The sequence below is a fragment of the Gossypium hirsutum genome, chromosome A12 (assembly GCF_007990345.1).
Source record: "Gossypium hirsutum isolate 1008001.06 chromosome A12, Gossypium_hirsutum_v2.1, whole genome shotgun sequence".
Classification (NCBI taxonomy): domain Eukaryota; kingdom Viridiplantae; phylum Streptophyta; class Magnoliopsida; order Malvales; family Malvaceae; genus Gossypium; species Gossypium hirsutum.
The window spans coordinates 108,821,494-108,834,930 of record NC_053435.1 but is presented as its reverse complement, the minus strand read 5'-3'; the positions used below and the strand labels follow the sequence as shown (position 1 = coordinate 108,834,930).

Sequence of the window (13,437 nt, the reverse complement as noted above, 5' to 3'; positions counted from 1 at the left end):
AATTTAGAAGTAACATGGAATTTTAGTATCGACCCAAATAGTAGCAATTAAATATATTTGGCTAAATTAAATTACTTATCACGTACTATGTATGTGATTATATGTTTAGTTCATATTCTCCAATGGAATCATTCTAAGTCTCTAGACCTTTTTCAAAATTTGAATCTTAACTCAAATGACAATCGTTAACTAGATTTTGAATAACTAATATGCGGAAACAACAAATTGACATAACATTAGACTGCCACGTCAAATTTTGAAAATACCAAAATTTAACTTAGCAAATTTAATAGTTATCATTTGATAAATATTGAAATTTTAAAATTTAAAAAGTATGTAGACTGAAAATGATCAATTTGAAGCATAGTGACTAAACTCATAATTTTCATAAAATATAAAAATTAATAACATAATTTAATCATTAAAATATATGATCTCAAAGTTGAAATTTACCATTGAACCAAACCTCACCAAGGAAACTTTTATGTAAAATTGTAACTAACATTTCAAAACATATTTATATTTTTTAACATGAAAAAACATGTTTGATAGTTTTAGGTTCGGTCTCACTTTGGTAGAGTCGATTTTATATCTGTTTGTTTATCTTTGTTAGACTTTTCTTCCTCTATTATTTTTGTGGTGTTTTTTTTATTGATACGGTGATGTTTTGTGTTTTTCCAATCATTCTATGAATATGTTTTGCTAGAAAAAAAGAAAAAAAAGTTAAATTATATAGTTAAAATAGAAACACCAAATTTGGTCCTCATTTGTTATCCACAATTTCCCCAATAATTTGAGAATTGTTAGAAATAGTTACAAATAATTTACAAATTCAAACTCTAAATTTAGTTGAAGGGTGTGATGTATATAATCAGCACAATCCCAATGCATTTGGAAAAAAAAATTCCCCAAATTTTTTTCAATTATTTTGTCACTAAAATTCTAACAAAATGGGGGGAATCTCTGGATTTCTCACAAATTTTTCCCCATTTACCAATCTTTTCGAATCAATCCTTGAAAAAATCCCTGTCAAATTACCAATCCCTCTTGAGAAAATGGTTTCTTATGTTTCTTATCCTCGTACTGGTAGGCATTTGCAACGCTATGATAACAGAGGCTTTCGTTTAGTTGTTGGGTAAAATCTTTTTCCCTTTTTCCTCCTTTTTTTTTTTTTGTTGTTGCTGGAATTCATGATTGTTTGAACAATACTAAACTAGTTGGTCAGACCGGTTGGATTAAGAACTAATTAAGGTATCTATTTGAAGAAATAGATTGAATCGATTGATTTGAAAACCGGTAAAAACTAATTGAACCAAGCAAAAAAATAAAGAGTTGAACCAAACTTTTAATATATATTTTTTAATTTTTATGATTTTTTAATGGTTTATTCAATCGAACCAAACGAACTGGTAGGATTGAAGAATTGGAAGCCTAACCAATTCGACCATTGATCCGATTTTGAATACCTTGAATTTAAATGGAATTTATAACTTTATAATTACGTTCTTTTTTTCCTAAAATGAAATTTCTAATTATGAAGACTCTTATATCAAGAGTCAGATTGTATTTTGCCTCCACTACTAAAAAAGAAGAAATTATTTCTATTAAAAATACAGAGACTAATTTGACCCCTTTTTTTAGTTGAGGGGACAAAATGCAATTTGACTTCTAGTATAAAAGCCTTAGTGTTATTTTTGCCTTGTGGGGTCTAATACAAAAAAGGGTTCATTGCATTAGAGTCCTCAAACTATTATTCATATTTTAAATCGATCCCACACACTTCAAAATGTTTTAATCGAGATCATTAAAGTAGTCAACATCAATCTAATCAAGTTTTTCATCAACATAGCATTAAATATGTTAAATAAATCTAACCTGAAATATGTTTTTAAACGCGTAAATCAAATTACAAAGACTTAAATTTTGATAAATAAAAAAAACAAAAAAAAACACTGTAACTTGATATTATAATCGTTGGATCAGGTGTATACCATACAGATACAAGAAACTTGAAGAGGCAAGTTCAAATGAAGAAGAGATTGAAGTGCTTGTGATCAGTGCACAAAATGGTAAAGGCATGTTGTTCCCCAAAGGTGGATGGGAAAATGATGAATCCATGGAAGATGCTGCCATTCGTGAGACACTTGAAGAAGCTGGTGTCCTTGGCATTATTGAAGTTAGTATTTCATACCAAACCAAGCCCTTTTTTTTATATATACGGATAAAGGTAAGGATGAAATTAGAAATTAGAAATTTAAGGGATTGAAATAAAATAATAAAATTTTGAGGGATTAAATTTAAAAAGAATGTTTTAAAAGAACTTCATTGGACCAAATCAATATTATTTCAATTAATTAAGGGGACAATGATTCTACTTTGTCCTCTATCTATGCCGATAAAAAGTAAAGGTTGTCAAGGGGACGAATTTTAGGGAAGTGTTAATTGAAGACTTAAATATAAATCTTTACATTTTGACAGGTGATGAGAAGTGTTCATTGATTGGGCTAAATCTAAATTCGGTTCTAAAACTTTTCCAAGCTCGTGCCCAAGCTTACCCCACCCAAATGATTTATATTACTGTTTAATATATATACAATTATTTTTTTTATATTTTACACAAGCCGAATTGAGCTGATTTGAAATTAAAAAAATCTAAATCCAAATCTAGCCCAAAGTGAACTGGACTAGCTACTCAACCTATAAATATGTCTACGATTCTTTTTTACCATTTCTTGATTTTAACCTTACCATTTCAATGTATGTATATTATAGTGCAAATTAGGGAAATGGTCGTACAAAAGCAAGAGGCAAAGTATCTTCCATGAAGGCCATATGTTTCCTTTGCTTGTGAAGAAAGAATTAGATCCATGGCCTGAGAAAAACATCCGAGAAAGGAAATGGGTAAGTAAGAAATCATCATATATATATATAAATATCATATAAATCAAGTCAATTTTCTTAAAACAATTGTTAGTTTGGACATTAAATACTAAATCGAGTTTGATGTGGATCAATTTTAAAACACTTGATCAAATTTTAAATATGATTATACTAATTGCATGAATAACTTGAATTTGATATGTTAAGAAAGCAACGAACTTCTTGAATTTTAATGAATTATTTGTTTTTAACACATCAAATCTAAACTATTCATATAATAAATACACTCAAAAGGTGATGTCATAAATTTTATACTAGGGGCCAAAAGACAAAATTTACGTTTATTAGTTACAACTTTATACATAAAGGCACAATTTTACCAAGCAATGGGGGTTGCCCTCTTTGGTAAAATTGCTTTTATGTTCTTTTGAAAATCATGGAAATATAAATTAGTATGATGGTAAAAATATTTTTTAGTCTGTTAAAATTTATAAATCTATTTAGGCCCCTAAAATCTTTTCCTTTTTTGCCCTCTCCCCTGGTGCCATTCATGTATTTAACACATAATTTGACGATTAGGTTAATGAAAGAAGCTAATTAATACAATATTGATACTTTAAGATAAGATTTGGAATTTGAGACTAATGTTATTTTGTTTATGTAGGTAACCATCTCCAAAGCTAGAGAAGAATGCCCACATTTGTGGATGAAAGAAGCTTTAGAAGAGTTAGTCCGCCGCCATATGCAGCCGGCAACGGATGAGAAAGTAAATTGAAAGAACTTGCAAAGTGAAGGGGAAAAAAAATTTATAGCAATCATGGGATTCGTTTAGTGTAAATTCTAAGTACTTGGTCCACCATTTTTTGGGTTCTTTCTATTGGTGCCACAAGTAAGAAGAAAAATAAAGTTGAAGAACGATGCATAAATGCATTTGAAGATTGTAGGCAAAAGAATCTCGTATGTACAAATATCTTTTGATTTTTCAAAATATTCTTTTGTGTATGTAAAAATATATATTCATTCTTTGTACAAAATTAATCCCGATAATGATTTTTCATTTATTTATTGCATAATTATAAAATTATTGGACTAAATCTTTGTACAGTTAATTTTATTGCTATTACTATTGTAATGCTATTGTAATTTAAAGGATATGGATCTGAACATGCTAGAACATGGAATATAATTTACTTTTAAGGATTTTGAGTTAGAAGTAGTTTAGATATTGTTTAAAAATAACTGAGGTAAAACAATATTTAGTCTCTGAACTTAACAAATTTTACTTAGTCAACGGATATCTTTTTAGTCCACGTGAATCTCAAAACTTGACACAATCTCAAAACACTACGTAATCATATTCGAATAATACATATTACTTTATCCTAAAAAATAATAAAAGTAACCTTCAAACTCAAATTACAAAATTTGAAAATACCATCCTTTTGGAAGGGCCATCATATTTATAATAATTTTCCACTTTAAATAAATTAATTAAATTTCAAACTCATATAAATATAACAACATTTTTTCTAACCATTGTTAAATATTAAAGGTAATACTTAGGGATGCAGTGGGAGGAGACGAATTTTTGCCTCCTTTGACTCCCGCTCTTAACAAAAAAAAATTTCACCCTAAATGCAAAACTTGAAATTTAACAGAATACTTGACTCCTAACCTAATCAAAATTTAATTTAATTATTTTATTTTTTTTTATTTTTGAAATAAATAAATTTTTTTTAGTTTAAATTTAAAATATTTATTTATTGAAATCAATAACTTAACATATACATATATTAAGGATATTTTTATAAATATTTTTGGAACGGGTGAATTCTCAATCAATGAAATCTCTTAATTGATATTTAAATTTAAGCAATACTCAATTAATTCTTAATTGTTTTCACTAATAAAAAAATAAAAATTTAAGAAATCTAATTTTTTTTGAATATTTACTATTTTTAAAAAAACATACTAGAAATGATTAGATTTCACTGCATGCCACGTGGCCAAGGTGAACTTAACAAAAATGTTAATGGTGTAAAAAGATGAAATGTTAATAGATTGTTTAAATTCGATTGAAGGCTCAATGAATTTTATTTTTGATTGAGGGATTAATTAATTATTAAATTATTTTTAAAGGATATTTTTTATATAATAAGCTTAAAATATTTAATATTATATTTTTAATTATATTATATATTTAATTAAATTTAAATTTAAAAAATATTTATATTATTTAAGTTAAATTCAGGCTAAGTCTCGAAGTGTGAAAATTTTTATCCAAGGCCTATCGGGCCCCACGGCTACCCATCATTTGGAGAGTCGTCGTTCATTCAAATTTAATAGTATAAAGACTAATTTGATAAGATGTCCATAATAGAGTACCTATCAGGTAAATTCACCCAATAGGAATCTAGTTTCGATAGCTAAAACCCTTTTCGTGACTGTGTTTGCTTTGAGAAACAAACACAGCTGCCGCCATGCCTACCGTCAGCGTTGGGAGGGATCGTCTTTTCACAGCTCTTGGCAGATCTTACAGTGAGTCTCTAATTAAATAAAGCCTCATTTTCCTCATTTTTTAATCGAATTTTCTCTTTAGCATCTAACGGAAGTGAAAAAATAAAAATAAAAATTCTCAGCTCAAGAAGAGTTTGAAGATCTGTGTTTCAGTTTCGGGATTGAACTTGATGATGTGGTGAGTGTTTTTGTTTTCTTACGATTTGTATTTATGAAAACCGTTTATGTGTATTGAAATTTTGAAGAGTGAATTTGATATTGTGAATCAGACAACGGAGAAAGCAATAATTTCGAAAGAAAAACATTTGGAAGAGGAAAAACCTACTGCTGATGATGAAATCATTTACAAGATTGAAGTGCCTGCTAACAGGTTTTATCACTGCTTATCTTTATGAAATTTTATGTTACTTTGATTTCGTTCTAATGATTTTGAAGGAATAGAACAATGTAGGTAGCTTCTCGAATGTTGTTTATGTGTTTATTTTAATCTTATTAAGGCCATTAGTCTAGTAACTGTTAGATTCGTTTGCAAAAATAGCTCCAACTTGAAATTAATCTACGTGAAAATTGGGGAGAATTACTTGGAACTTGATAATTCGTGCAAATTAAAAAGAAAAAAATTCAATGAAGGTTTCTTTGATTCCTGGACAGGTACGATTTACTTTGTTTGGAAGGTCTTGCACAAGCCCTTCTAGTTTTCAATGGAAAGGAGAAGATACCTAAATACACAGTTGCCAACATTAGTAAGGCATCGATGCTTAAAATGCATGTGAAAAAAGAGGTAGTTTTGAAGGTTAAAAAATTGGTTTTGGGTATTGACATACTTTTGGAAGTTACCGATAGCTTAGTTATTTCCCTTGGCTTGCAGACATCTCTAATCCGGCCTTTTATTGCCTGTGCGGTTTTGAGGGGCATAACTTTTGATGAAGCAAGCTATAACAGCTTCATTGATCTCCAGGATAAGCTGCACCAAAACATTTGCAGGTATCCTCATCTACCTAGTAAATCTGCTTACCATTTTCTATGTAGCCTCTGTTTGTTTATGCTTGAACCAGCAAAATAAATTAGCATGACCTTTGTTGGGATGACAGGGTGGGGTGAAAAGTAATCAAAAGGGGGAAATTTGTGCACAAAATTTGGTATAAAGCAACATGTATGAGTTTCATCTTCACGATACTGAAATTTAATTTAGCCCCTATGCAGAGCAATTCATTTCTCTATGCATGGGAAGTTATTTTGGGAGTGGTAGCTGCATTCAGCTGTTGAAATGAGTGTCGCATCCATTTAGAATTTTTCCAGCACTAAAACTGATATTCGCTTCCAATTGGAGCAGGATTCTTGCGCCTGGATTTTAATTTAAAGTAATTTTGACAATCACTTTACTCTTGAAATGTTTTTGATGAAGACAAAGATGATTTCTTTGTTTTGTCACAATAATCCGAAATGATTAAGTTTAGAAAGAAATTACATTGTTGAAAACTGAAAGTGCTGACAATGAAGAAATGAAGGCTAAATCTGAATTTTTATCATCGAACTTGTTTACGGGGACCTTAAATTTATGTACTTTTCAGACTTTCTTTCTTTCATTTTTAACTCCTCAAGTGTTAATGCTTCAAAACTTTATAAACTAAAGCATCCAATTATTATTGTACAAAGGTTTCACATTTTTTTTTCAAGTTATTCTGCTTACATTTACTTTATCCGTTCAGGAAACGGACACTAGTTGCTATTGGGACACATGACTTGGATACATTACAAGGGCCTTTTACGTATGAGGTGTGTTTCCTAATAGTCTAATACATTTTTTATTAATATAATTGTTTTGGTAAATTTCTTATGGCACGTTGAAATGTTGGGCATTCAAATAGTTGAACATGCTTTAGAGCCTTGTTGAAGGTCAATCCTTGAGGGGTAAAGGGCAGTTGCTCCTTCCCAAGGCTGAAATCTGGTGTCTGTTGTTAATTTGGTCAAGCAGCCTATGCAGTAGATGAGATATCTTTTCATTTTTGTATTTTCGTTGGCTAGTAGAGGTTTATTTGTTATTTTTTATTTACTTTGCATCAACTGAGCTGTCGATTGTCTATTGGCAAGTTGGCAATGTTAGTAATAATTTTTTTTTTCTCTATTTTGTTAACTGCTAGTGTAATTGTTACAATTCATATAGTTTGCTCAAACTCCTTGAGTTCTTTTTTTCTCTACCCTTTCAAATTATCAACCGAGAATATACTGTTTGATAGGGAATTGTTGAACGAATGTAAAGTTTGCTTTGATCTTTGATCTTCTAATTTGTAAGCAACTACTTAAATTTGTATGTTTATTCCAGGCGTTGCCACCTCCAGAGATAAATTTTGTTCCACTGAAACAGGTATTACCATTTTCTGAGTGATACTATTTACAATGTTCTTATTGACTAAAATATCTATTTGTACCTGGTCACTTTTATTTTCATTTGTTCGAGTATTAGGAACTTTGCTTATACTAGATGGAAAATGATTATTATTAGTTTTTTGGGTATTGTTTGAATTTAAAAACTGTTTCTGGAAATTGTTACATTGCTTTATAATCTTGGCCACGTAATGCTTTGATGTTTTAGGAACAAAGCTTCTTAAGGGTGCCTTCTTCTGTTTAAACTACCTTCATTTTTCAGGGATAGCAGTTAGTCTTTACTTGAGCATTCTTTGTTGATCATGAACTCCTTTATTCCTCTTGTTAATCTTCTGCACACTTCTATTCATTTGAAAAACCTTCCTCAGTCCTCTGAGCAAACTGATTTCCCTGGAATTGATCTTTTTAATTTAGGCGAAGAACTTCAGAGCTGATGAGCTGATGGAATTTTACAAGGTAAATTTTCATAAAAGCTTATTTGTTGTGCTTACCTGTGAAGTTGCTTTATTAAGCTACTAGTATCTTGGTATTTCTGTCTGTACCTTTTGCGCTTGTTTCTCCTAGTTTTAGATGGAATTTGACTACTTTTATTTCACTGAAGGGTTATACTAATATGTAGTACTAATATGACAGTCAGATTTGAAGTTGAAGAAGTTCTTGCACATTATTGAGAATTCAAGTGTGTACCCCGTCATTTATGACCGCAATAGGTATGGGTGATTTTGGTAATGTGCATCTGATTATTGATTTTAGCTTTGTGACAACAGCCGATTTCACATTAAACTATAGCTACTTAACCTTCTACCAACGTTTACTCCTTTTGAATCGTGTACTGAAATACAGCTGGATGAACTTTCTGTTTTTCTTGTCTTTACGCAGAACTATTTTGTCTTTACCACCAATTATCAATAGTGCACACTCGGCAATCACTTTGAAGACAAAAAATGTCTTCATTGAATGCACTGCAACTGATTTAACAAAAGCCAAAATTGTTTTAAATACAATGGTAAGGAATTGAGTGCTGTTAGCTTCTGTCCTCACCTTTATACAAGTAGTGGTAAGAATGAAATTTCTTTCTTTCCACAGGTAACAACATTTTCAACATACTGCAAAAGGAAATTTGAGGTGGAACCTGTTGAAGTGATATCATTTGATGGAAAGTCAAGTGTTTATCCAGATTTATCAGAATATAATATGGAAGTTCCACTATCATATATTACCGGTTCCATTGGAGTTCCTCTGGAAGTAGATGAGGTTTTGCTTCCATTTTCATTTGCCTCATATTTCTTTGTTATCTTTTATGTTGTCATATAGTGAAAATAATTGTTAATGGAGTTCCACTCATGTTGATTTGATTGTTTTTGTTTTGATCTTTTTATGTGTTGTAAACTGGTATATTTTGTCTGAGATTGTTCACCAAACTGCTCATTTTAATGTTTCAGTTCCTCTAGTGATGATGATCTAGTAAAGGTGGGTGAATAGGTTTTATAGCGTGTTCCTAACTTCTCGAGGAAAATAGGGAAAACTGAACAGAGAGAAAATAGAGCTAGAGAATAAGCCCCTAAGCTTCACACCTAAGCTTCCCATCATTAGGCATGTGGTCAATCAAGGCTTTGACATTTGAACCAGCCTTACGATGCCTCCCTAGGCACCTCTGGGGGCTATTCTTCCTGTCTGCTCATCATCTAGAAGCCTGCTTATTGGATGTAATTTGATAACCATACCTTTGTAGCTAGCTATTGCTAATATGTTTTTCCATTGTCTTCGCTAAACAGGTCACAAGTCTATTAAAACGAATGCAATTGCATGCTGAAAAAGCTGAATCGGGTGAAGCTAAGATCAGTGTGTCTGTACCTCCAACCAGAAGTGACATTCTTCATCCATGTGATGTTATGGAGGTAATGAACAAATGAATCGTAGTTTGCTGACACATTTTTGGGGGAAATGTTGTTGGGCTCATCCCTTGTGGGTTTCTTTAAATGAGGCTCTTGATACTTTTCAGGATGTTGCAATTGCTTATGGCTATAATAATATTCCAAAGAGAACGCTTTCTTCTTTGAAGCCCCTTCCCTTGAATCAGCTCAGTGATCTTATTAGATATGAGGTGCCTAAACACACAGTTGCCTAAGCTTAATTATTCAGCATTCTACTGCTTGTTTATTTTTATCCGTAGAATTTTCTTTTTATTGTACATTTTTTTCTAATGCCCTAATTTTCTTTTTAGATTGCGATGAATGGTTTTACTGAGGTGTTGACATGGATTTTATGTTCTAAGAAAGAGAATTTTGAGATGTTAAACCGGAAGGATGATAAATCCACTGCAGTGATCATTGGAAACCCTCGCTCTTCTGATTTTGAGGTTTGCATTTTAGACTGCTTGAGATGAGTGGTAGCTTTCACTATTCTGTGTCAACCTAAAAATATTTTCTCAAGACTTCTTGGAACATCATGCATGCCTATGTTTGTGACAAATTTATTTTTGACATGACTTCAAAATTGAACAGTCAATTGAGGAGTGATAAATATTTGGTCCATTTGAAGGATGAAAGGAGAAAAGGGAAGGAAAAAAAGGAACTGTGTTTTTCCTAGAAGCCTTTATTGGAACTCTTTCTAAAAGAATATTGAAGATTGCTTATTCTGTTTGCATAGGTGGTCCGCACAAGTCTCATGCCTGGCATGCTGAAGACTGTTGGACATAACAAAGACCATCCAAAGCCCATCAAGGTACAGTTTTGGTTTTAAATAATTCAGGCTGAAACACTCGCAGAATATAGTGTTAGAATTTTACTTTTTTGAACTATGGCACCTTCTGTAATAGTTGTTATAGCTATTTCTTTTACACATATTTCATTGGAAGATGGTCCCTTAAAATTAAAAGTTCTTGGATTACTATTTTACTGTTATGCTTCTCAAGTTTGACTTCATTCTTAAATTATGCTCACCACTTACATATATTTTTTCTATATTTTTGAACATGTCCAGATTTATGAAGTGGGTGATGTAGTACTTTTGGATGAGAAGAAAGATGTTGGTGCATCAAACCGCCGCCTACTTGGTGCATTATATTGTGGTGCTAACTCTGGTTTTGAGGTAAACCTCTTGTTTTTGTAATTAGATAACTCCATGTGAATTATTGTAATCTTTAATTGTCAGTTCTTGTTTAAGTTGGTGAACTCTAATTCCATCTTGTCCACGCATGTCTCTGAATGGTCTTTGGTTGAGAGCTAGCCGTCATACCCACCCATAGAAATTAGAGGGGGAAAGAAAATGAGCTAGGAGCTTTAAGAGTGAAGCCATTAGTGAACTTCGTCTGGGCATATATATGGACATTGTGATGGTGTGGAGCTCAGAGAGGTACAACAGGGGATAAGTTATGCCTTCAAAACCCTCTACCCTGTCCTTAAGAGTTTCGAAATTTGAGAGATGGTACTCGAGTCTGTAGGGGGGAAAAACAAAAATCAATGAGAGCTTGGAGAAATACAAAGGGCAAAAAGTTATGCCCTCTAGACCCTCTACCCTCTCCTTTAAGAGTTTCCAGTTTGGAGTGGTGGTACTCTAGTCTTTCCTTCTCAAGGGGCCTTTTGTTTTTTTTCTCTTCACCTTTACTCCTTGAAAACCAAACCAGATAAAGTTCCATGTAAATGATTATTTTCTTCATGCGCTAATAAGTTTTCATCACTTTATTAATAGTATTATGTGCACTTAATTCTATCTGTTTTTAAGCTTGGATTTAAATTAAACATGTTTAAGAGGTGTGACCTGGTCCAAATGGTTCAACTGGTCTAATTGAACAAGACAACTATGTAAATGTCAACCATTACATTGTTGTTTATCAGCCAATTAAAATTATTATTACATGATGTCATAGACCTCTCCTAACCCTAAAATTTATTGTAACTTATAGTGGTTACAACTATCTGCTACAGTTTAGCTATTCTGTGCAGTTTAAGCACTATGTAATGTCAAAACATTCAAAGCACAACAATTATTTGTTTTTTCCCTATGCTTTGATGGAACCTAATGAAGTAAGTACCTCTTGTCTACAGTTGATTCATAGCCTGGTGGACAGAATCATGGAAGTTATGGGGACTCCTTTTGTTCCAGTTGGCGATAAATCAGGATATTTTATAGAGCTTTCTAATGTAAGAGTGTAGTTTTCTGTTCTCTATTTTCTTTAGTGCAAGAGGGAGAGGGAAACGGCATGAACGAAAAGACATGTTCTTTACCACCTACTTTTAATCATGGTGTACTTACGGTATTTATGTTTACTTCAGGAGCCTGAATTTCTGTCAGGTAGGCAAGCGAAAATCATTTACAAAGGAGGGCGCATTGGCATCTTTGGTATCGTGCACCCTGAGGTATTTTACTATTGTGGTTGGAGGTTACGTGTGTTCCCTTGATTCTTTTCTCAACCTTTTGTTAATTTATTTTGCCAATGGAGAGATCTATCGGAGTTTATTTTTTATTTTTCTTAGATTTTGGCTTAAAATGGCCTTCCCTTAGTTTTTCAGGAAATTTGTAAAACATCTTTCTTAAAAAAAATTTTGGCTCATTTTCAGTCTTTTGAAAATCTCTAATTTATAGTTCTTGCTCTAACCATATTGGACATTATAGATGATTTTTGCTCCAAATTGGTCCCCTCCCTTTCATTTTCTTGTTACATATTAAAATGAATACTCTGAAACTGGGTCAGCATCAACATTATATGACTTCAAATTAAAGTGCCTTGATGACTAATATATATAAATATATATTCTTTTTTGTTGTGTGGCGTGCAGGTGTTGAATAATTTCGACATTCCGGACCCATGCTCCTTCTTGGAACTTGATATAGAGAGCTTCTTATAGGACATGTTCCATTGACAGCTGAAAGTAAGTTCGTTACATCTATATACCTTTTGTCCTCTACATGCCTATTATGATTAAAAAGTTCTAGATTATTATTTTCTGTCTGAATGAATGAATTCTTTTATCATTTTATTTACGGGTAATTATATACACGGCCTATGAACTTCTCTCTAATTTATAGTAAACAAGGTTAATCGAGCTTGAGCCTGAGTAGCTTGATTATATCTTGAGTCGAGTCAAGTTGAATATCGAACTCTGAATTTTGAGTCAAGCTCGAGGTTGACAGTATCTGAGCTTGGCTTGGCTCGATTACAACCCTAGTGGCAGTGTATGAAATGATTCTCCTTTATTTAATCGTTTTAAGGATTCAAATAATACCGTATAGTGCTTACACCCAGCTTTTTCTATGCTTATTTGAACAAACAGGTAGATCAGCAGTTGTACTTTGCCAACTTGATACTGTTTTATTTTTGGACTTGCAATGTTTGCTTAGGATTTAAAGACTTGCCCATGAAAAATGTTAGCAATTTTTAGCTGTAATTTAATTTTAGACTATTTAAACAAATATATATTTTTCCATGTCTGTATGTTTGCACTTATTATATTACTTTTAAGGATTTTTTTTTATTGATATGCATTTTTTTAATTTAAAATCAAGCATTAAATCCGATTCTTCAGATTATCATATTGATTGTAATAAATTAGCCTTCGAGGAAGGTTTGTAAATTATTATGACCAAGTTTTGGTCCTTAAACTTTGGTTACTAGGTTTATATTATTTTTACTTTTTATCTAACTGAATTTGGTAA

At 31.7% G+C, this 13,437-nt stretch overlaps 2 protein-coding genes across 2 annotated transcripts; both read left to right on the top strand.

Moving 5' to 3' along the window:
• The first annotated feature begins 915 nt into the window (after positions 1-915).
• On the top strand, positions 916-3,676 carry LOC107931000 (nudix hydrolase 4). The gene is made up of 4 exons (XM_041083830.1): positions 916-1,135; positions 1,984-2,176; positions 2,773-2,901; positions 3,545-3,676. The coding sequence occupies exons 1-4, from the start codon at positions 951-953 to the stop codon at positions 3,653-3,655; spliced, it is 618 nt and encodes a 205-aa protein (XP_040939764.1). The 5' UTR covers positions 916-950; the 3' UTR covers positions 3,656-3,676.
• A 1,573-nt stretch (positions 3,677-5,249) lies between these two features.
• Positions 5,250-13,260, top strand: LOC107931066 (phenylalanine--tRNA ligase beta subunit, cytoplasmic). Its single transcript, XM_016862852.2, has 20 exons — positions 5,250-5,418; positions 5,520-5,575; positions 5,667-5,767; positions 6,049-6,178; positions 6,266-6,381; positions 7,107-7,173; positions 7,721-7,762; positions 8,197-8,238; positions 8,416-8,492; positions 8,662-8,788; positions 8,869-9,036; positions 9,558-9,680; positions 9,785-9,886; positions 10,007-10,141; positions 10,432-10,506; positions 10,765-10,872; positions 11,829-11,924; positions 12,057-12,140; positions 12,561-12,653; positions 13,056-13,260. The coding sequence occupies exons 1-19, from the start codon at positions 5,361-5,363 to the stop codon at positions 12,627-12,629; spliced, it is 1,776 nt and encodes a 591-aa protein (XP_016718341.2). The 5' UTR covers positions 5,250-5,360; the 3' UTR covers positions 12,630-12,653; positions 13,056-13,260.
• The last annotated feature ends 177 nt before the right edge of the window (positions 13,261-13,437 follow it).